At 37.0% G+C, this 24,237-nt stretch overlaps 3 protein-coding genes across 4 annotated transcripts in view; 2 read left to right on the forward strand and 1 right to left on the reverse strand.

Annotated features, from left to right (window-relative positions):
• LOC110103993 overlaps positions 1–2,283 on the forward strand; it is a 19,976-nt gene extending 17,693 nt beyond the window's left edge. For both annotated transcript variants that reach the window (XM_028700730.1, XM_020832913.2), the window contains one exon: positions 1,712–2,283. In XM_028700730.1, the coding sequence (XP_028556563.1) occupies positions 1,712–2,167 (456 nt within the window). In that variant the 3' untranslated portion in view covers positions 2,168–2,283. The remainder of the gene's footprint in view (positions 1–1,711) is intronic.
• A 655-nt stretch (positions 2,284–2,938) lies between these two features.
• LOC110103959 (pentatricopeptide repeat-containing protein At1g73400, mitochondrial) lies at positions 2,939–5,062 on the forward strand. The gene has a single exon (XM_020832866.2). It carries the CDS (start codon positions 3,087–3,089, stop codon positions 4,788–4,790), a length of 1,704 nt encoding a protein of 567 aa, XP_020688525.1. The 5' UTR covers positions 2,939–3,086; the 3' UTR covers positions 4,791–5,062.
• A 588-nt stretch (positions 5,063–5,650) lies between these two features.
• The window catches only part of LOC110103975 (squamosa promoter-binding-like protein 9), a 37,718-nt gene continuing 19,131 nt past the window's right edge, over positions 5,651–24,237 (reverse strand). Inside the window, exons 7-10 of the mRNA XM_020832883.2 lie at positions 15,145–15,274; positions 7,634–7,814; positions 6,821–7,378; positions 5,651–6,096 (exon numbers count right to left, since the gene is read on the reverse strand). Coding sequence (XP_020688542.1) covers positions 5,773–6,096; positions 6,821–7,378; positions 7,634–7,814; positions 15,145–15,274 — 1,193 coding nt within the window. The 3' untranslated portion in view covers positions 5,651–5,772. The remainder of the gene's footprint in view (positions 6,097–6,820; positions 7,379–7,633; positions 7,815–15,144; positions 15,275–24,237) is intronic.

Consider the following 24,237-nt stretch of genomic DNA (forward strand, 5'->3'; position numbering starts at 1 on the left):
TGGACCGGTCCAGTGGACCGGTCTAACAATACTCCCCTCCCAAAGATCCACCTTGTCCGCAAGATGGAAAGACGACACCCTCCATTCCTTCTTCATCACAAACAGTAAGAACTTGAAGAGTTCGGTCCTTACACCTGTGCCCCGGCGTATACCTCTCGTCACATCTGAAACAAAGCCCTTTTGCCCTCTTCTCCTGTAATTCTGTCTCAGTGAGCTTCTTGAAGTTATCCCCACTCCCTCCTCCTACTGACTTCTCCTTGGTGATCTCATTAACCTGTAATCCTGTAATTCTGTCTCCTTGGTGATCTCATTATTGTTCTGCGATCCCGCCCGTGAACCGGTCCCGCCTGGACCGGCTGGACCGGTCCAGTGGACCGGTCTAACAATGACATACTACTTATTGGAAATCACAATAAGGAAATTGAAGTCCTTCTGACTGATTTGAAGGCCCAATTCTGTATGCGTAATCTTGACAAACTTACTGATTTCCTTGGCCTACATGTCACCTATACTTCTACTGGAATTTACTTAGACTCTCGATATGCTGCAGCTCTGCTAAACAAAGCTGGAATGACAGATTGTAAATCTGTCTGAACTCCTTTGCCTACCAAACTTCCTATTGTAGCAGTTGATTCAGCTCTCTATCCGCAACCTACTCACTACAAACCGATTGTTGGAGCATTGCAATATTTGACCAACACCCGACCGGATATTATATTTGTTGTTAACTACCTTCTCCAACTTATGCATAGTCCAAATCTTCCTCATTTTCAGCTACTTAAGAGAGTTCTTTGCTACATAAAATGCACACTTCAATTTGGATTGCCCATCTCCTGCTCTCCCCATAATCTGCAAGCATTTGCTAACTCCAATTGGGCAACTGATTGTACTGATCGTCGCTCTATCATAGGTTACTGTGCTTTCCTTGGTTCCACATTAAATTCCTGGAGTGTCAAAAGCAAATCATTGTTGCAAGATCTTCAACTGAAGCTGAATATATAGCTTTGTCCACAGCAGCTTGTGACATCCTTTGGCTCATAAGAGTTTTAACAGAATTCAGTCTCACTATATCTCAGCACACCAAACTTTTTTGTGACAATGTATTAGCTCTTGCTTTGGCAAACAATCTAGTCTTTCATGCTAGAACAAAGCATATTGAGATCGATGTTCACTTCATTAGAGATTGTATCAAACCGCATCAAATTGTTGTTCATCACATAGCATCCATAGATCAACATGCTGATTTCTTCACAAAACCTCTTAGCACTATTCAGTTTACTCAACTCCGCGACAAGTTAACAATTTGACCCATTGTCTACTCGAGGGAGGCTGATAAGACAAAATGTTAAGCTGCTGCTCTTATTGATAAAATACAGCTCACAGTCATTGGATGTCTGATCTCTCTTATCTGCCCTCCGATTGTTACCGTAGAATGATTCTCTCTAGTTGCAAATATCAGTTACCGTTTGAGAATTTATGAAGGACGTTGGATTGTGAATATCAAAGATGTGATCTCTGTTTTTGCTTAAACAATTACATCTTAGTTTTTATGTTGTTCTGTGTTTCTGTTTTTCATTGCAGGATTCTGATATTCATCACTTATATCTTCATTTATGTACCTGCTGATCTAATGTAATATTTTTTGTGAGTTATGTATGCATCTTACAGTATTGTTGCTTTTAATTCTGATCCAATGCAATGCTTGTGTCAGACAGTACAGGCGATGCAAATGTTGTCAACAAGTGAACTGAGCATTAAGTGGCAATTAAAAGGAAGACCGAAGAATCCTGTATTTGCAACTTTTGGTGGCGATTTGATACTCCAAGTGAATTCAAGATTCACCTTGAACCAAATAAGTGGTCAAGTCATCGAGCATGATGAGTTTTGGGATTTGTCTGCTTCATCTGTTGTTGGTCAGACTTACTTTTGGATTTCGAGGAGGCTTTTCTCTGCCATTGAAGCAGGAAAAGATACAATTGATGCGGTGAAGAGCATGGCGAGTGGCAGCTCATCTGAAAAGGAAAACAAGGAGATTTTTCCTGACTTGTCCGGAGACCCAACAAAGTTTTTTCAAAGGGACGATGGATTACAAAGAGATGCTTATCAGATTGCTTTGTTATTAGCTATCATCTATTTTGTTGTGCAGTTTCTGAGGGCAACTCTTTGACAGAATAACAGAGATTATTTTTAATTTTTGGCTTTGCACTAAACTTTGCTTTACTCAATGTAAAAATCACTTTGTGTTGCAATCAAATAGTTGTGGTTGATTTTGTGTGGTATTAAGCTCTTTCCTTTGAGTTTTATTATACTTCGAGTTTTACAAAACTTAAAAAAGAGAGAGAGAGAGAGAGAGATTAGTTGAATTATGAATAATTGTGTTTAATGAAAAGGTGGCAATTTTAAGTATTTAACACTTTCTTTTTTTTTTTATTTACTTGCTTGATTAAAGTACTATTATTAGAGCTTAACTTCAGCAAAATAAAATAAAATAGAGCATAAGTTTAATACTGAATTTAAAAGAAAATATAATTTTATTTTCAATATTCTACTAAAAAGTTGGTGGATACAATTTTTGTACTTATCCATTAAATGTTTAAAATCTAAAATTAATTTAAATACTTTGATAAATTTTAAAAAGTAAATTATTTTTTTTACAAGTCGTATTATTAATCAACAAGAATGTCATATTAAAAATTATTAAACAAAAATTAGTTTACAAAATTATTTTGTTATTATATAATTTTTTAATTATATTGTACAAAAAAAATTAAATTTTGAGAGAAGTTTATTTTAAAATTGTGCTCCCTTCTATTTTAAAGTTTTGGAAGGATAAATCTAAACATTTATTAATTGAATAAAAGAAGCTCCGGCCAACCTTCGGTGGACTTCTTTTCCGTCAACCCTAAACGCTCTCAGTCCTACCAACAAGACGGTGGCCCTTCCATTGCTTGAGAATCCGAATCACTCAAGCTTCTAACAATTCGTTTCGCGTAAGAATATCATATTCTCACTTTACTTCTAGGATTTTCACTGATTCAAAGAAGGTTCTTTTCTTTTTGCATTTTCCTTTACGAATTCACATTCTCATGCTCCGATACCCTCTACGCCATCTTCTGATTAATCTGCGCTCTCACATAGCTCGGATTTCATCTATTAAAGTACCTTCATTATCCAATTTCTTACCTCCATGTTCTAATAGTAGAGCGATAGCAGCTTTTGGATCACCTATCTCATCAAACTATTCAACGACTACAGTAAATTTGCCTTCTTTACTCTTTTCTGTTAAATATTTATGTTCATCGTCTTCTCAATGGAATTTCTGCAATTCCTCTAAAGATGTTTGTGAAAATGCCACAGCTTCCATATCAAATAAGGTTTATGAAAACATTATGTCTACTTATAGCTCTGATCAAAGCTTGGAGAGCGGTCTTGATGCCCTTGGACTGGAACTTACTACTGAGCTGGTAAATGATGTTATACACAGGCTTCGTTATGAAGAAAAACTTGCTTTTCGGTTTTTCACTTGGGCCGGCCATCAGGATGGTTACACTCATGATCACCAAAGCTTCAACGACATGATTGAGATCTTGTCCAGCACAGGGTTTAAAATGAAGCAATTTGGTGTAGTTTGCGATGTTTTGGATTATATGAAGAGAAAGAGAAAGAATTCAGTTCCAGTTGAGGCTTTGGTCACAATATTGAAAACATATAGTGAGAAGAAGCTAACACACATTGGAAAGTTTGCAAGAAAGAAGAGAATCAAGCCAAAGATTCAGCCAGAGGTTCAGTCCCTGAACTTGTTGCTTGATTCACTCTGCAAGTGCAGCTTGATTGTTGAAGCTGAATCCATATTTCATCGAGTGAAGCAGAAGATCATTCCTACTGCCGAAACATATAATATTTTGTTCTTTGGGTGGTGCAGGGTGAGAGATCCTAATAAAGCAATGAAGGTTCTTGAAGAAATGATTGAAAGAGGTCATAATCCTGAAAGCTTTGCCTATAATGCTGCAATTACTTCCTTCTGCAGCAGTGGAATGATCAAACAGGCAAGGGAACTATTTGAGTTCATGAGAACCAAAGGTTCGACAATATCGTCGCCAACTGCCAAGACTTACTCTGTCATGATCATTGCTCTTGCCAAGTTTGATATGATGGAAGAATGTTTTAGCCTTCTCAGTGATATGAGAGGTTGCGGTTGTCTTCCCGATGTGTCGACTTATATAGATTTGATCGAAGGAATGTGTGAAGCCGGAAAGATTGAAGCTGCCTATAAAATATTGGAGGAGATGGGTGAGAAAGCTTATCCACCTGACATTCTTACTTACAATTGTTTCCTTAAGGTGTTATGCAACATGAAGAAACACGAAGAAGCAGTGAGGCTTTGTGAGAAAATGGTGGAGGGAGGGTGTGAGCCAAGCGTTCATACTTATAATATGTTGATTGCATTGTTCTTTGAGATTGGGGATTGTAATGAGGCCTTTGGAATATGGGATGAAATGGAGAGAAGAGGGTGCTCGCGTTCTGTGGATAGTTATGGGATAATGATTGAAGGGTTGTTTGGTTGTGGGAGAGAGGAAGATGCTTGCTTGCTTTTGGAAGAGGTAATCGATCGAGGGATTAAGTTATCATATAAGAGATTTGATGCTTTGATGTCGCGATTATCGGAGATTGGAGATTTGCATGCCATTCATCGTCTTTCTGAGCATATGAGGAGGTTCTACAATGTAGCCATGGCTAGACGTTTTGCCATGAGTCAAAAGAAGAAAAGCATGAGCTTGAGAAGGCCATGAGTTCTACTTGTATGATCACCGATCATTAAAGAATGAGGTGGTGAAATATTTATGAGCTGTAGCATAGTCATTGATTTGTAGAGTTTAAGGTTTTGTTTGGGATGGCTTTCTCACTGCTTCCTAAAACAGCTTTTTAGTACAAAATTTTTATTTTTGTATTAAAAAATTACTTTAAGAAGCATTAAGAAAGTTGTCTCAAACTAAGCTTAAACTTGTTCCAAAGCATTTGACTTGTACTATTATGGATGAATAATTATTGTTCTTTTTCAAGTAATTTATGTTCATGCGCTAGTTACTCTTGTTAACTTTCAGGATCTTTAGCAGCTAAAGGCCAATAAAACATACGCACAAATGAATTTCTAGTTTGAAAGAAAACAATACAAATTATAGGCAGATATTAAAGATTTTGTTTCTTCAAATAGAATATAATATCCCGTACAATGTTTTGCTTAAGATACCTCTTCCAATTCGGTTATAGGTTTTAATGGGAAAATAAAACTAGGTTAAGATATCTCCACCTCCAATTTGATATGAAAGGATCCCAAAAAGATTAGATTTATTTTAACTTATTTGGAATATAAATTTTAAGCTTCGTTTGGTATATCTTTTTATTGCTTTTTAAAACAACTTTCTAGCTTAAAAGCTATAATTTTTATACTAAAAAATTGTTTTAAGAAGCAATAAGAAAAACCGCAGCAAATGAAGCCTTAGTCAATCAATCAAAAACAGGAGCAAAATAAACTCTCCTGTGTGAAGAGATCAATTCCACTCTATTAAACTAATAAATGATTATCAAAACGAAAGCAAACAATCCAAAAATCTAGATACAACCAAAGAAAAGAACCAGAAAAAACATTAAATTATTCTGAAAATATATTCTTCATATAAATATTTAAAAGAAAAAAAACTTATTCTGCACATCAAACTAGTTTCCTGCGATCCTACAGCAAGTAAAAGATACAAATGAGATCAATGTAGTTCTCTACTGGTTTGAAATTCTGAGAGAATACCTTCCCATAAAAACTGCAAAATCACTGGCCTTATGTGGATCCAAAAGGATGATACAAACAACAAAACACATCACAAAACTACCCATTACAAATAGAGCAGGCAATCTCGTTGTAATCGGAGGAGAGAACATTTTAGTCATCCAATACTTGGAGGGCCAATAAGAATGCAAGTGCAGGAAGCTCATCATACTGCAAGTTGTATCTTTCGGTAGTAGAGGGTTGCTTTCATCACCATCTACAGAAAGCATAGTTGCAGTTGAAACCAAAGCATGTCCATTTCTTCTTCTCTCCTCAGCCTGGAAGAAGATAATTTATTTCAAAATAAGTAAAATTCATTCCAGTCCATTATCTACAAATCATCATAGGAAGTTGAACTGTAACAGAGAAAAAAAAAACTTAAAATGGAGTCTGTAGGCATGGCACGCATAACATGCTTAAGCAGTAGAAATCATATTCATTTAAGTATCAACCAAAATAGAATATCACAATGGACTTCAATGGGGCAAAAGTTCGAAAGAGTATAAAATAAGCTCATCCGATTACCAGGAAGTTATGCAAACTAGAAAGCCCAATGTAGTAAGTGTCTAAGTGATAAAAAAGATTATTATTATCTTAGTTTGCATATCTTCTTAGAAAAACCACATCCAGCTGTATCATGATTCCTTTGGCTAAGATTGAGACTTTTTTTTTTAAGAACCAGAACAAATTTGTGGATTCTTTGCCTTGTCAAATCAATAAAGTAGCATGAAAAATGACTTTTTTTTTTCTATAAATAAATTAACTTGTAAGTAGTTTTAAGATAAAGTTAATGACCAGGAATGCTAATATCAGGGTAGAATATCTGGAGCTATGACTAAGAAAGTACAACCATTTCGTTTTTCTCACGAGAATTTTTTTTAAAAAAGAGAATTATTTCATGCTCAAGATGAACCCCTATGCATAAAAAAAGATTAGTCATAACTGAATGTAACATAAATTAAAAAATATAAAGAATTAGTGAGATAGGAGTGGTACACTAACCAAATCTGCATTTTCTACATGGTTTATTGGCAAGGTTTCCAAAAAATTTGAGCGCCCTGCATTTAGTATTGTTCTTTCCTTGTGCTGAATTCTCTGATTAAGAAATTCTCTTGCAATTTTCATGTATTCTAAAAGCTCACCAAAATCAGAACTCACAGTCAAATTTTCAGATTTCTGAAAACCAACCTCATAAATCATAATACTCGCATTCTTTAGTATCACTTTCAGCACACTGATTAACTCATTCTGCATTGAAAACTGTAAGATATATTTTAATCTCTGAACATTCAATGAACCCAAAAATGATTTATTATAATCCTTGCAAGGCTCATTGAGCAGCCAAGCAATATCCACCAGTAGATCTGACATATCTATCTGTTTCGTCACATTAACCTTACTGAAAACCGCATTGTCAAAAACTGCATTTGACACACTGTTATCTTCACGGGCATTTGGATAGTAAGTTAACGCACCATGAAAATTTTTTAGTTCAGAACATAACTGCTTGTCCCCAATAAGAATAGGAATAAAGTTGGATATTCCTGATTCGTTCTCAACCTACAACATAAAATGTTGATAAAATCAAATCCAATTGCGAAAATAGGTAAAAGAGAGCATTGGCCCTAATAAGAGAAAAGATGGTACAAAGCGGGCTTAGAAGTTCTATTATCATTCCATGCAATGGTTGAAGGTGCTCAAATTCATCAAACTCAAGAATATCATATATTTATAAATTTAGGATGATGGTGCAAAATGAAAGGTGGCTGAAAACTACAAATTGATAAGGGACAGAGAAGGTTGTGCAAAACAAACCTCAATGAATGCAGGGCCAAATACTTCTGGGGTTGTCTGCTTTATATTTATCCTAAACATTTCATGCCCACAATCACTGCTAGAAACCACTGAATTCACACCATAACATCTGACTTTCTCATTAGAAATTACACGGTAAGCACTACATAGCAGATATTTTCCACCAAAAGAGACAAGAAACCTGTCGTGGCAGACAAGATATTCATTTACAAAGTTATAGTCTGTAAAATAAAAACATTTAGCATCTGAAGATCCAAGAACTTGCACATGCACATGCTAAATATCAAGTGTGTCTATATATATATATATTTATCTCCAAAGGGGAGTCCTATTTTATTTCGGAGAGTTGACGTGGCACCATTAATGTGGAAAATAATTCCGGCAAATCAGCTCAGTTAAAATCAATTTCCAAAAGACTAATCATAAGAGGCCAAATTAGGCAATAGAAAAGATGATCCAGATCATTTACTTAGCCTATTTTCATGGCAGTTTCATGTATTTCCATGCTTGGCTAAATTTTGCACTTAGATATCTTATTTATTTTTGGTTTAATTTTGATGTCATAAATAATTATGTTGATCAACCATGAATCTCGATGTATATTTGAATTGAAAACTTTCAAAATTAAATTTAAGGCCATCCAACTTCTGATTTGAGCAAACTTAAAGTCAAACTAAACATCTAAATAAGGTGATCCAATCTGAGTTTGAAATGAGCTCAAATCAAGCACATGAAGCATAATTGAAAACTTCAAAAATTAATTGTGGAACCAAATAATCTCAAAAGTTGACATGCTTATAGTCAACTCGAAAGTCTCAACAAGCAAATCTAATAAATTCAAGATTGCTTAAATTAGACATAATTAAGACACTTAAATGCTTAGCAAATACTTTATGATCAAGAAAATTAATATGGGTTATTTGATAGAGTGTTCAAAATTTTCTCTATATTTAGAGGCATGTTATTCTAAAAAATCTATAAATAGATCCACACTCTTTACATGAGGGGGAAGGAGCCTGAACTCTGAAGCTTGAACTTTGGATTGAGATTCAAGAGACCTATGAGATTTTAATGATCCCAGAGTACCACATGAACACCACCGTTGGGCTACAATCATACCATCACCGTTGAGCCTTCTTCGGTCGACCACGGTCCTCTAACAACCAACCATAGCCATAATACGGTCCTCTGACCACCATCGCTCGACTACGGTACGCAAGGCCACTGTCAGTCCATCGCTGTCGAGTCTTTGTCGGCCAACAACTACGGTCCCTCTACAATCGTAACTAGACAACCATTCTTCGACCACCATTGCTCGAATACAGTCTACCGACCACCGCTGCCCGACTACGATTCGCAGACCACCATCGCCTAACTAGGGTTTGTCGACCAACATCACCTGACCACAATCAAGAAACTACAGTCCTTCAACCACTGTCGCTCGGCTACAATCCTCGGACCACCATTGCTCGACTACAGTCTTCTGACCATCGTCGCCAAATGCAATCCTTCAACATCCGTCGTCAACAGATTACAGTTCTTTGACCATTGTCGCTCAATTATGGTCATCGAACTACCATCACCCAACTACAATTTTTTCAACTACTATTACCCAACTATGATCCTCCGACCACGGTCACTCTACTATGTTCCACCAAACACTTTAGATTGACTATAATCCTTTGGTCACTATTGCCCAGCTACGGTCTTTCCGACCTCCATCACCTAATTATGATCATTAGTATCGCCCGACTATAGTCCTTACGACCACCAATGTCTGACTACGATCGTTGTCCAACTAAAGTTCGCTAACTTACAATCTCCGGACCAATGTCACCTGGCTACTTTGACGCATACTAACTTCATCACCTACCAATCACCAATAATGCTAACACAGACTATCACTTAAATTGATGCATGCCACCAATATCAACTTTAACTCTCAACTTTAGCATTATGATTTATGCTAGATTTCATGATTTCTAGTCTTTTCTTCTCAAACGAGTAGTATGACAAAACAACAAGCAATTGAACTATTAAAAATAGCTCCCCTGCTATGGGGCTCTTCCAACTTCAAGAGTGTAACATGTTTTTCACATTGTATCAATGCCTTCTCTTGAGAAAGAGTATCATTTGTAATCAATTACAAGCACTAGTATAATGATTTTAACTGAGCTAGGCCATTTGATTTTTCTCTTTCCTGAGTTTTTCATAACATGTTACCTCTCTTATTTGTACGTGTGTTGGATTTCCATACAAACTAAGACATTAAATTTTTTATCTCTCTATTGTTGCAAATGTTCTGATACTCAACAATTTTGAATTTAAAAAAGGATGGGGGTAGATTGACCTTTAATGTGTTTTTTGGTTTCTTTAAAAAGGCATTATATACAGAACCTTAATCAACATTAATAATATTAGCAAATGCATGGAAACCTCAATCCAAGCTCCATCACCATTGGTAATCTAGTAAGAAGCCATAGTTGGAGGATAGACTGAGTTGCAAGTGTGGATTCTAAATCGACATCATACCTAGAAAAAAATCCTTTCGAAACCATCTCATCATTCCCTCTTCCTCTTGCCTCATCACTCAAGGGTTTCCCACAAACTGCAAGACCTTCTGCAACACCTCCAAATTCAACTTTTACAGTGTAACCTTTTGTATGTTGTAGAGACAGATTTTGAACATTTAGGCATTTTTCTAGAAATTTTGCACTGCGTATTTTGAAATGTGCATTATTTTAATTAATTAAAAAATAATCCTGAACTCAGAAGATAGCGTTGTAGTATAATTAAAGCCTGAAAAAAGTTTATTCATAATTCCTCATAATTTGGTTAAATTATGAAATAGTATATTTTTGTTGCCTACCATTATATCATTTAGGGAAATTTTGGAATTTGCATATTTTGTTTTAATTACTTTAATGAAATGAATTATATGCTTTACTATTTAAAAATGAGAAATTTTGAGGATGTGGTGGAAAAGAAGGAAGTTTGCTATGGTGGTTGAAATCTATGCTGTAGTGCCTACGAGCATATTATGATGGCTAAAAGATATATTTTGGTGCCTACAAGCATATTCTGGTGCTATAAGCACATTTTGTTTTAGTGATGGGCATAGAGAATTCTATACAGAAATTTTGTTATTTATTTCTCTGATATATGAAGTGTCTGTTTATTAACTTTCCTACAATAAAAATTTAAGTTTTATGATTGCATGAATGATTTCATTTAGTGCATTTATTATCTTGAAATACTTTTACAATTCAACAACTTATTGTAAAAAATAAATCATTTGGAAATTCAAATTGGTTTAAATGCGTCATACTGAGCTATGTTAACTCACAGATGTTTCTCTTTCTATCTTCAGGATCTGATAAGATGAAATGGCTAGTTGAGTAACAGTTTTAGTATCTAATCCAAGTCTATATAGGTATTTTTCTCTTTTGATTTTGTATAGTCATGGCTAGTCTATTGTGTTCTATTTTGTACCCTGGTTTGTAGCCATGTACTGGAATGTAATTATTATATATACATTTTGATGAGAAAATAAAAATTTTGTGGATAAAATTATTTACAGTACTAGATGTTATTAATAACTCTATGGTTTGTTGTTTATTTTAAAGTTTATATTAGAAGAAAATATGAAAACTTTTCAAAACTTAGATCTTGAGATTTGCATGTTGCAAGCCAATACAATAGGACTTGTTCAGCCTATGGGTCTTATCGAATTGGGTTATGATAAGCCTTTTTTGGTATCAGAGCAATAATTTTGAAAAATGATCATAAAATAGAGCAATATGAATTGATCGGTAAGTTAAGGTTGTTTCGGGTCTATTGGGGCATTCATTTTATTTCTTTTCGTGTGCATGTATGTTTATTTGTATTTTGTGTGATTATGGATCCACAAGGGCCCAATATGACAAACAAGACAGAGTGTTAGTCAGGCAATGCCAATACCTATTACTACTCTGACAGTCAGTTCGGATATATTTTCACAGTTTGCTAGTCTAATAGTTTAGTTGATGGGCAAAGCACAGAGCAGAGTTTCTACTATTAAACATGTAGAGGTAGACTAACATATGCAGATGTTTTTAATATTGAAGCATCTAAAATTTGAGGGTGTTGTGAAGCTCGGCAGTAGAGGACTAGTTCTGGAGGCTAAAGAAAATATAATAACTTCTTCTCGACTGCCTCGACCTCAAGCCTGCAGCCACCACAGCTATGGTTGTAGTCGGGGATCACTTGGAAACTGCGCACCATCACCATCTCTAAAAATTTTGAAGTATTACTCTCATCTTTATATTGATGACAAATATTCATGAAAGAGAAAGATGATTGAAATAAATGAAGTAGATGGGAAGGCATTGAACTCCATTAGATGAGGCAAAAGAGAGATCAATTTGTTATGACAATGACTTAGATAAAGGCCCCTCAATGATGACAATGTAGATGATATATGAATTGTTGTCAACTAATTCAATTTTCTTAAAAAATTAAATGTGGATGAATAGGAAACTGGGGAAGGAATTTGGAGTTAAACTTGATGTTACATGATACTTTAAAATTATTTTTATATTTTATATTGTTTTACTCTTGTAATGTTTGAATTTCAATTCTATTTCACATAATTTATCATTTATCATTTTACGTCTTATATAATTTTCTTTTCATATGTATGTCAATTTATTACTTCATAGTTCAATAGAAAATTAATATGACATTCATATTATTATTTTATTTTATTTTTTTTTAAAAGAGCAACAAATTGCATTAATAACTAAGAAACAAACCAAACTACAAAGTAGATTCCTCCTTTAACAAATTAAAGAAATAATGAGGAACCTTATTCAAACTAAAATCTTCTCAAATAAAATTACTAATGAGAGCAAAGTTAGCATACATGTCAGCTAACTTATTACTACTTCTATCCATACAATTAAAAATAACATAACTAAAATCCTTGAAGAAATCTATGTCTTCCACCTTGAAGCCATCAGTCAGAGCGTGTTGAAGACATTCATATTATTTGGGCATTATATAAAAAATCATTTTAATCTTCATTTTCACTTTAAATAATTTTTGAATTTTGAGCCTTACACCTCGTCTCACGAACAAAAAATGCTTTAATACCTAATTACGCAATTTTAAACCTTGGTAAGAGGTCATATTATTGGACATAAGGATTCTCGTCATATTCTCATTAAATTATACTAGGAAGCTGATTACTCGAAACTCATTTCTTGGAGATATTACATGGATTGACTCCTAATGTATGCTTAACTAATACCCTCATTTTTTTTGTTTCGAGGAACCTCTGATTAATCAAGTTTTAAATTTTTTCTCATGTCTTTAGATTCACTACTACAACCAATCCACTATGTTCTCTCTAGGCTCAATTTTTGATAAACTACTTAACGCAGATATTGCTATTGCCAAGCTTTTTGTGCTATCAATGGCTAGGGCTTTGGTCGAAATAGGTATTATTACACCTTCGAGAAAAAAAATTAGATTTGCATCATAGCCAATGACTACTTGTAAAAAGTTGAGTTTGAAGGTATTCCTCCTCACTGTTCTTATAAAATATGTGGGCACAACTTCTCAAGATGTTTCAAGGCACCACCCAAAGATGCATAAATCTCCTAGCAACAGTTGTAATGGGAAATATTCATCTGATAAAAAAACTCTCTTACAGTGCAATGATCATAGTTCCATCTTCTTCTAATCTGCTTTGTCCATAAAACTTTGAATCAACTTTAAATAATGCCTAAGAATAAGTACCTTCCTGGATTGTTAGCCCAATGATTGAAGATGACCCAGCACCTACTCACAAAATGGAAGATCTAGACCCAAATGGGGTTTTTGCCCCTGTTGGTCATCTTGTTATTAGAGACATAAGATATCTGAACTCTCAATTGATTGACTTCGATGTTAGCTTTTATTGCATGAGCTAGACGGAAAAAAAAGGGCAAGAAAATATGTTGTCACTCTCCATAATATACAATGATTCGGGTTAAAAACTTTTATGAGGACCCTTATGGTTCATCTCTTCAAGAAAATAGGACATTGGCCAACTGTGATCTAATATTCAGGATATTTGAATAGGTAAAATCTCAAAAATTTATCCGAAATATTATATAACCCATTTTTACACATCTCAAAAGTTAAAAATAATATTTTTATGAAATCTTATAAATTGTATTAATCATTTTAGTATATATGTTCATATAAGAAATTGTGATTATATAAGCTTATATAAATTAAAATGCATTTTAATTAAATTATTTAAATAAAACACAGCCTTTACTGTTCAGTGGGTTGATGTACTGTAGCAGTCTAGTAGAATAGTGAATTCGGAAATACACTCAGCCCTCCATGCAACGGTGGTGATGAAATTGGATGGCTGTGACAAAAATTTGATAAAAGGGTATTAGTATACGTAACTATTCATGTATACCCACTTATATATAAAGCATTTAGTTATTCCATTCCATAACCTTCAGTTAGCGAAAAAGAGAGGCACAGCCGAAAACGAAGATAGGGAGAACAAAAGAGGGCGAAAATGTTGGGATTTAGAGATCCAAACTGATTTTTCGTGATTTCTTTTGAGGAATTGACTACGTGTTAAAGAATGTTGACTGTTTTAGTATCTTTTTAGTATAATGGATAGAAATTTTATTTTGGTTGAAAAAGTTTCCGCTCTAATGAGTTATGGAACTTTACACTTCTTCCAATTTATAATTTATGGTATACAAAATGATTATTAGTGGGATTTATCTCTATTCCCCTTGTGTCAACCTAGAGGGGTTATTGTGGGGCATGAAATGTGAGACATGCTTGTGTATTTTGTTTCTAGTTCTTGTTTTCATCAAGCAATACGTATTTTAATCTTTTCATTGACAGATAATAAAATTTCATTTGCTTTAAAAAACAAAAATGCATGAAGATCTCAGCACAATATCTTCAAGGTTGTTCCTTATCCTTAATCCTCCAATTGATCCAAGTTATGCACATGAATTGCTACAAAATTTGTACGAGCCTTTCTATACCCTTCTTCCTTTAGATTGGCATACATCAGAACTTCATTTATATATATATATATATTTGGATTATCTCCTCATTTTCATCAAAAAGACAAAAATTATGGACTCCAAGGCCAACTCCTATACATCCACATAAGGCCGCAAGCAAAAGCTTCTTCTCTTCCTTATGGAAGCCAGCCAATGGAAGAATTTGAAAACAAAAGCTTAAATTACCCTCCATCACAGGTAATTTAGATGCATAGAGAAAATCTCTAATACGTTTACTGTAATTGCCGACTAAGTCAATGCATGAAATCATTGCCTAACACTGTGATTCAATGTATAAATGGTATTAAAGAGCTTGGACAATACAATTTGTTCACAAACTTCCAATGAAGCTATAAGGAATAGTGACGAACACTAGATGTTAACAGCGAAAATTCAAAATGCGTGGTTACATAGAAAGCACAATAATATCCGCTCAATTACCGTAACTTAGGCTGATCAAGGTTACTCCCACAAGCAATAAATTCCACCGCTTTCCCAGCTTCAAAATAAGTAGGATGAACATAATGAAGTCTTGGAGCATTCACCTCCATCTTTATATGTGATGTCCCATCTAGTTCACAAAAATTAAAATTATTATATTTTCGTTTTTCTACTTTAAGACAAACGCTGACTTCTCAAACAAAGAAAAATAAAATAAAACAAATAATCGAAGATAAGCTCAACATATTATCAGATGGCAAACGCATTTGAAATATGTAAACTGAAACTTCCCATATGATTATTTAAGGTAGTTAAAATTTTAATCAGTGTTATAACATACTATCTAATGCCATTTTTCTTAAGCAATTACCATATAGATTAACCACTCGTTGAAGAAGCAGAGTATTAAAATCCCTCAAGGAACTCAGAGCATGTAAGTTATCCATAAAATCATTGAGTAACAAAGAATTCCAAAATAATGTGACCCCAAAGGCTCTTCTCAAAACTGGGTTTGACTAATCAAATAATCAGACCAAATGGGTGAACAAAGACGGTGTAATAATCCATGAGGCTCTAAAAATTATAAAAAATAACCTCGAAAGGCAAGGACTTAGCTTCCCATGCTCAAACTTGAATCTCTCAAAATCTCTTTCGTGATGTGGCCTCAGATTGGCCGCCATCCTCTCTCACATCCGATATGTTTCATGCATGAAGTTTGAGATATAATAAGGGATAAGAGGAAAGGTTGTCATTGCAATTTATGTCTATTTTCTTATTCTTGTACTCCGCAATCCTTTGCACGAAATATGCAGAGGTAAAACCTAAAACTTAAATCATAAAACCTTAACATAATTGTCCTACAAATTCTAAAAGCCTTCCGCATCCATAATCCTGAGAAGAGGTGAAATATGACACATTGTAAGGGATTATCACTTGCATTCGAATATCAGAGCACAGTTCCAACCTGTAGGAATTTCATGTAGCAAGGCTAATAACTAAGATGGATACCCTTAATGGTCCTATGGAATCAAAACCTCAAGCATTAGACCAAATCAACCAAGGCAAGAGAAGCCAAATGTTGAAAGGGATTGTCTCCGATCTCTCCAAAACTTAAACACAGCTATCTACTCAGATGACCGACATCATGATGACCTTCACAACCCCCAGTGCAAGGAAAGCTCCTTGGGCACCATCATCCATTCCCACCAATATAGGGGCATCCGATAAGGCACCAAAACAACCTGTTGAGGAGAAAAGGGGAAGAACAAAAAGGATACTCGAGGAGTGAAAAAGAATTTCCCTTTTAAAGTTAATGCGAAATTGGAGTTGCCTTTGATGGCATCATGAAAACTGAGGTAACTGACAATCGGTTTATGCTTCTCAAATGCTATTTCATGGTTTGCCATCAACTTGTTAGTAAAATTGCATTTACTCATTTGAAGTTATTCTCATAGGCTTTAGTGTGGTGAACTTCTCAATCTAAGAATTACGACAAATCAACTTTGACTTGATCGGTGTTAGAGGGGAAAAACAACTTGGTGTTTTTTTCACTAGAAATCACTCATATTTATAATAAGGCAACTCGTACAATATTTTAGGATAAGCTCAAATAACATATACCGCTATCTAAATATAAAGAGCTTTCTTGTTTTTATCTTATCATATGCTAACCCACCCCTGCGCACATCTCAAGCTGGATTATACATATGTGTTAGCTCCAAATTTTCACATTATCAAGAAAGGTAAATAACCCAATGATTTTGTAAAATATTGGCCTCTTGTTCTAAAGTAAAGGACAATCCTCTCAAGAAGTATGATATCCTAAATGAAATGCCAGTCAACATCAATATGTTTGCTTCATTAACGGCAGGGTCGCTGGCAATATAGATGATAGCAATATTGTCACAATATAGAAACATAGGTTGTGTAATTGAAAAATCATACTCTCATGAAACATTTTCACATTATTTCACATTAAAAATAACAATTTCTTACTTTTCTTGGTTTACATGTTGCCCAATAAAAAATATAATATGAATTCTTTCTTCAACTGAGACAGTATAATCGTCATCTAAGAATGCTTCCACATTAAAAGTTGTGGTCTTAGTGACGCCGGAGCTGATCTGATCAATCCTGTTTAACTTCAGGCTAGTTTTAATTCCAATTGGTAGATATATGGATGTATAGAAATAATACTTTCTTTTATGGCATGTAGCCTTTTATGTTGCCTAATTGTGTCTATAAATACTTGTAGCTATTGCTTGCAATGACAGCTTTTGAGATATGAATAGAATTTGAGTTTAGTTTGTTCGTTTTCCTGTATGCTAAGAGTTATTCTTAGGTGGTGGATCCTTCCTCCAAGAAGTTCTTGGAGTTATCCGGTCATGGCCACCGGATCATCGACGTGGATTCGTCGAGCCCCTCCAGTCCGGTGTCATTTGGTATCAGAGCTGGCAAGCTGCTGGCGTTCTTGTCCGTCGCCGTGTCGCCTCCTCCACCGGCATCATTTGGTGGCGACCCGTCTTCGGTGGCGAATCAGACTCAAACTGCCTCCATGAATCGGCCTCATTTGCATTCTTGAGTACGTTATGCTTGCTATCTCCAAACAACTCATAATCCATGCCTCTCCCGCTCCAAGCAGCAATCCCCACTCGCACTCAGGAGTCCAGCGTTTCCAATCCCTGCCTTATCCTGCAATTGGCACTTTATTTCTCCTTCCAATAGTCAAGAAGGACGGTCCAGTAGCCAAGAAAGGGCTGTCTTCTTCCAGCAGACTTCAAGACAACAACTCAAGAACCATAAAACTTCAACCAGCTGCTGCGGTTCATCCTCCACAGCCATTTGCATACACCCGAGAGCTGTTTCCAAGAAGCAGAATATTAGTCGCCTATCCTGTTCTAGTCTACAGCAGGCATTCCCTAAAATCTTGTTTCAAGACAACATGAGTTTCTTCAAGACAACAGGTGCAAGAACCCATTACATATCAAGAAGAGGGAACATGGGGTTGATCTTGTACCCATTAACACCGATAGCCCTCTTGACCGGTACCAGTTGCCAAGGCGCGCAGGTCTGCAAGCCTCCTTCGACGATGTTTTCTTCCTTGCCAAATCGGAAGTAGTGACAGGAGCCTGCTCGGTGAAAGGGGTTTAGTTTAAATTTTGCTCAAATCCTACATTAATCTTGTTGCCAAACAACAGCTGAATGAAAAATCTCAAAGGTAGTTTTTGAGTTTAGGATCCAAAGAAGAATTCTGTTTCTTGAGCGTCCTCTGTTCTTTCTTCTATATCCTGATTTGAATTTTTAGGTGGTGAAGAAATCAAAGTGCAACCCCTAGAAACTAAGGCAGGATAGGAAGGTGGAGGTGTTTTAGAAGTCCGACGGCTAGCTAGACTTCCAGCCAGCAGGTGTTCTTCCTCGGTGGTGTGGGCTCCGAAAATTCGGCCCCGGCCTCCGCTCGCTTTTCATTTTATTCGGCGAAGGAGTTTTAACTGAATAAGTTCCGAGGTAAATTTTGGAAGGCAGATGGGTTTGTAGATAAAACACTACCCATAGATTTCGCCCTCATTTTGCGAGGACTTTATGATCCGAGTTCTGGTTTCCTATAGGCGCAAGCCCCTATAGTTAATTACCCCTCCCGATCACTAGAGAGAACTTTCGATTAAGGCTAGTTGTCAATCAGATACGTAAAGAATACGTGTTATTTGGCATATAGTAGCAGCAATGGATTTGGATTTGAAAATTGTGTCTGAATTTGGGTATTTGGAAAGTTTAGAAATTTTGGAGATTGAAAATTTTGATATTTAAAATATAAACTTCACCATCTTGCACTTAAAGCGGATGGTGGGGGAATGGATGATAGACCCGATCAAGATCCCATGGTTCCGTCATCCCAGGCTATCGTGGTCCCTGGTCTACTTAGTCAGAGAAGGTAGTCGACCCAACCTGACAGAATGATCCTTGTCGGCGCCATGGGTTGCTTCGTCCAAGGGGACCTTGTAGACCGGGGTTGAATGTTTGTCTAAGGGGACAAATTTGAATCCACCTTAGCTAACAGAGGGCTTTGTGCCCTATCGATCATATCCTATTGATTCATATCTCAAGGATTTGATGCCAATAAGGAACGTAACGGTGCTGGCCATAACCGGTATTTCGTGGTGCCATTTGGCGGCAAAACCACTCGGTTCAGAGGGCCTCGGGTCATAACCGTTTATCCTGCGGTGCCATTTGGTGGCGAACCACCGGTCGGAGAACACGTACCACGTCCTTATCGGCAGGAGACTTTTTTGAGAATGGATCCTAGTGATATTTTCGACTAGGCATTTGGCTCTTTGCGAGCTGAAGTAATTTTTAACTTGTCTGCCCCGACAAACTGTTGCGGAGGGTGGATGGATTTTTCTTTAAGTTTTTGATGTATTTATTTCAACTTTTAAATATTTTTTGGAGTTTTGAGATTTTTGGAATTTTCTGGGATTTTGGGTGGAGCTTTGGAGCATTTGAAATGGAATTTTGGTGAGACACTTGAAAGTATTTGGGATCCCCTTCGGTTGAGATCTGTATTCAACACGGCTATTATCGGGTTGTTTGGGGTCATTTCTATTTGTAGCTTGAACCTTGTCAACTCAGCCGAGCTATTGACTGAGGATCGAGTTTCGTGGGCTTCGTGCCTTTATTAGTGAATTCATGTTGTTGTAGGTCTTGAAGGCATAATATGAATGTTTTAAAACAAATATACCGGTCGCCATATCTTTATATTTGCTTAATGGTTCGAACCCTGTCGACTTCTATTGACCCGTATAGAAGGATCGGTTTCGAACCTGAATTCACTTGTCAACCCGCGCAGCATCCCTAGACGTCACGTGTGTACCAATAATACGCTCGCCGGGGCCCTTGCGGGTTTGGATTGTATTTTCCCCTTTAGTGTACCTACGTGTATACAAACTACGGTGCACGTGCGGGGGTATTCTTGGAATAGACGCCTTCTGTCTGCTTGTACAAATGTTGCAGATCCGGTGGCGTGGTGTAGCAGCTTCTGAATAAAATTGTTCGCTGCTTCGTACAGGTAGACTGTCGTGCACTACTCATTGCTTTCTGCAGGTGGATCGTAGTGCACTAACTAATCTCCTGCCTTGGTTCGTAGATGCTTGTATTCGTTGTAGTTGTTTGGCTCATGTAGTACATCTGTCATTGTTATGAGTGGACAGGTAGAAGTATTCCTTCACAGACTGAAATTGACCTCAGGATACTGCATTTACTGAAGTCTTTCTGCATCTACCCAAAGTGGCATTTGACACATACATTTGTCTTCGTAGAGAGCTGATATGTGTTGCAGATTTTTTGTAGTGACTTGTAGGAGTTCATATTGTTACTTGTGAGTGAACCGACATTTCACTTCTATTTGGGATTTTAATGAATGACCTTCATTCATTCATTGACCTCTTTATTTGCAGTGGATACATGTCTTCTACGACGACCTCCTGGAAGTATTTTGTAGAAGCTCCATTGTTTCTGCATCGAATCCACCCTTTCACCAATCTCGGGTGGTATTGATGTATTTGCACTTGTTTGTGGGGGCGAATCCTTCTTTATTGGTCTCCCGTATTGCCATCTCAATCAACAAGCGTTGGAGAGATTGTCGTAGGAGTCTGCGCATTGAGGTCTTGTAGTTTGAGTTTCCTCGTGTGTGATCCAAGTTTCGATTTTTGCACATGTTGAGTCTAAGTTCAATTTCATTCAAACTTGAATTCATCAAGTTTACAAGTCCTTGCTTAATGTTGTATAGTCTGAGTTCGAGTTCGAGTATGAGTTCAGAATCTTTGGTCCATCTTAACATCATTTGATTCGGCTAAATTTAGTGTTGATGATATGTTCGTGCCGTAGTCCTTTGAGTTCAAGGGTAGATTCAAATTGATTTGAGTCTGATTCCAATTTGATTTCATTTTATTTGGATTTAACCTTTAGAAATCACTTGAGTTTTGTTCTGATTTAGGTTCCGAGTCCATCGTTCTGATTTGAGTGCAAGTCTTTTATGGTCCAAGTCAGATCTTCTGCCAGTTTAAATGCTCAACTTGAGTCCAAATCTTTTGTTCTTTTTGAGTTCAAACAGGTTCAAGTGCAGTCATATTTTCACCCGAAATTTCGGCAGCCTCCCAGCGTCTCCCCCGTTTAGGGGAAAACTACGAGAAACTGGGTCTTTCCCACCACGTGCAATAAAGGCGTGTATGGTATGTGTCCTCTGACGAGAACACCACGGCCGTGATTTTTGTTCCTCCCACCACGCGCAATAAAGGCGTGTGTGGGGTCTTTGACAGTACCTGTTTAAAAGACACAATTTGCTTTCCCCCCGCTCGGGGGTACTTATGAGTGACCCCGCCTCGCCGTAGGTGCCACACCGGGGTCCCTTCCCACCACGCGCAATAAAGGCGTGTATAGGCGATTTTCCGGCGCGCCACGGACGTCGAAGTAGAGTTTAGGCGATTCCCGCCTCATCGTAGGCGTCAGACCGGGGTCCCATCCCACCACGCGCAATAAAGGCGTGTATAGGCGGTTTTCCGGTCCGCCGCACACACGGAACCGAGGATCTGAGTTTAGAAAGTTCGTACCTTCGCGAGCTTTGACGGTGTTGGCACGTAGATCGAAGCAAGGAGGGCAAGCATTTTTTTAATTAATTAATTATAATTAATCATAATTATCCTTAATTAATTATATTTACCCATGATTAATTATAATTAATTAAGATAATTAATTATATTTAGTAAAATTAATTAATAAAATTAATTATAATTAAATTGAATTAATTATAATTAATCCATATTAATTAACCTTAATAAATGATAATTAATCAATAATAATTAAAAATTATTAATTGACATTAATTCTAATCAAATTAATTATAATTAATTAAAATTAATTATAATCATTTAATTAAAATTAAATCTAATTAATTATGATAAATATAATTAGTTAAAATAATTATAATAAAAATAATTAACTAAAACTAATTAGATCTCTCCCTCCCTTCTCTCTGTAGTTCGGCAGATTTAATGGATTTGGCCGAGAAAGCGTGCGAAAGGGTAGAAAGTTACCTTCTCTGCTAGCAAGCTTCCCGTTGCTGCTTCCAATCTAAAATGTCGTGACTTCCAGTCCGACCAGAAGGGAAAGTCGCTCGAAGGAGCGGGGTGAGACGGCGGAGAGGGAGCCAGAGAAACGCTCGATGGGGAGGAAGGTCGGAGACGGAGCAAAGCCGAGCGGCGATGGAGGAGCACGATAGGTAAGCTCTTCTCACTTACTTCCTCTCTCTCTCTCTCTCTCTTTCTCTCTCTCTTTGTGTGTGGACTTACGGAAGGTGGAGAGGGAAGGGAGATCGCTCAGGGGAGGTAGCGACGAGATTGAGGAAGAAGGGGGCTTCGGTTCGGTGGGGTGTGGGAACAGAAGTCGGAGAAGCAGAGAAGAGATATCGGCAGTGGAGATCGAGCACAGGAAGAGCAGCCAAGATCGGGAGAGCTTCGGCTTCTATTTAACGACACTTGTGGTTGTTCGATCGAGGTGAGGTCGCAGATTTTCAGCAGGATTTCACGGGGAAGCGACGCGAACGGCGCCGAATCGACGTAATTTCGGCAGGGATCGTGGATCCGTCGGGCAATGTATGATTTTGAACTTCTTCTCTCTTTTTTTTCCCTTGGATATAGCGTGCAGGTCAACAGGTGGCTGCGTTAGCTTCACTCGGTGGCGACGTCAGCCTCATTTGGTAGCTAGTTCTTTCCTGGACAGCAACCAAGAAAGCTGCTGTCAGCGTATTCTAGCCACCAAGAATCATAGAATTCTGATTCTTAGTCCATAAACCAGGAGCTAAACAGAGCAAGATGTGGCCTCGTCGAACCCGGCAGCAACCATGCCAAGAAGAAGAAATTGAAGATCTTCTACAAGAAATGGAACGACTCAAACTACGATTGTCAAAGATTCAACGAAGGACAAATTGGAGCAACCTCAACCAAGACTTTGATGGTTTCCAATCACGGGACAATTATGCTTCCATGACGTGTTCAAGATCCTTCGTTCCAACTAAATTCTTACGAACTGACAACAACGACGAGGGCATTGCAGATGATCAAATCTCTTCCACCCCACCCTCGATCGAGTTCAGCTTCAAAGAATTTGAAGATCCGTTGCCGAAATTGTCGTCTTTGACGCTCTACAATAAACCCGTGTATGATGTTTACGATTACGACATGTTATTTGAAGTTCTTGGTGTTGATAAGCCCATGTATGACGATGACTAGAGCAAGATGTGGATGCCCCGCTGGAGTTATGCATGCATATTCCTCCTGTTAAGGCAATAAATGTGCTTGCCATCACTGATAAGAGGAATGTTCCAAGTAAACTACTTTATGAAGTGGAGATAAGCCAGAAAGTGACTTAAAAGATGGGATATGCTGCAAGGTTGTTGTTCACTTGAATTGCTATCGTAGTCTTAAAAATCCTGTTGGTCCATGGCAACGTGAGTTTTGTGAGGTTACATCCTTACAGGAAAGTCGTAAGAATCAACAATTGGGTAGCAGTGAAAAGACTTGTTCTAGAGTCCAGTGAAGTTTATGCAGTGGTGTTGACACCGATTGGATTTATCCAAACCAGTTTAACCAACCAAACTCACCTCCTTATGGTGGCCAACCGGACATCTTCCTATGAGTCTGAAGTTCCTCCTACCCCGGTAGTATGACGCCGGAGCTGAGCTAATCAATCCAGTTTAACTTCAGGCTAGTTTTAATTCCAATTGGTAAATATATGGATGTATAGGAATAATACTTTCTTTTATGGCATGTAGCCTTTTATGTTGCCTAATTGTCTATAAATACTTGTAGCTATTACTTGTAATGATAGCTTCTGAGATAGTAATAGAATTTGAGTTTAGTTTGTTCGTTTTCCTATATCCTAAGAGTTATTCTTAGGTGGTGGATCCTTCCTCCAAGAAGTTCTTGGAGTTATCCGGTCACGGCCACCGGATCATCGATGTGGATTCGTCAAGCCCTTCCGATCCGGTGCCACTTAGTATATAGTTACTCTTTTACGGGACTTTTGAAATACTTAGCAATGAGCAAA

This window comes from Dendrobium catenatum, unplaced genomic scaffold (assembly GCF_001605985.2).
Source record: "Dendrobium catenatum unplaced genomic scaffold, ASM160598v2 fragScaff_scaffold_142, whole genome shotgun sequence".
Taxonomy (NCBI): Eukaryota; Viridiplantae; Streptophyta; class Magnoliopsida; order Asparagales; family Orchidaceae; genus Dendrobium; species Dendrobium catenatum.

Bases quoted from the DNA above. Each gene is read 5' to 3' on its own strand.
- LOC110103959 (XM_020832866.2), top strand. From the start codon at position 3,087: ATGCTCCGATACCCTCTACGCCATCTTCTGATTAATCTGCGCTCTCAC.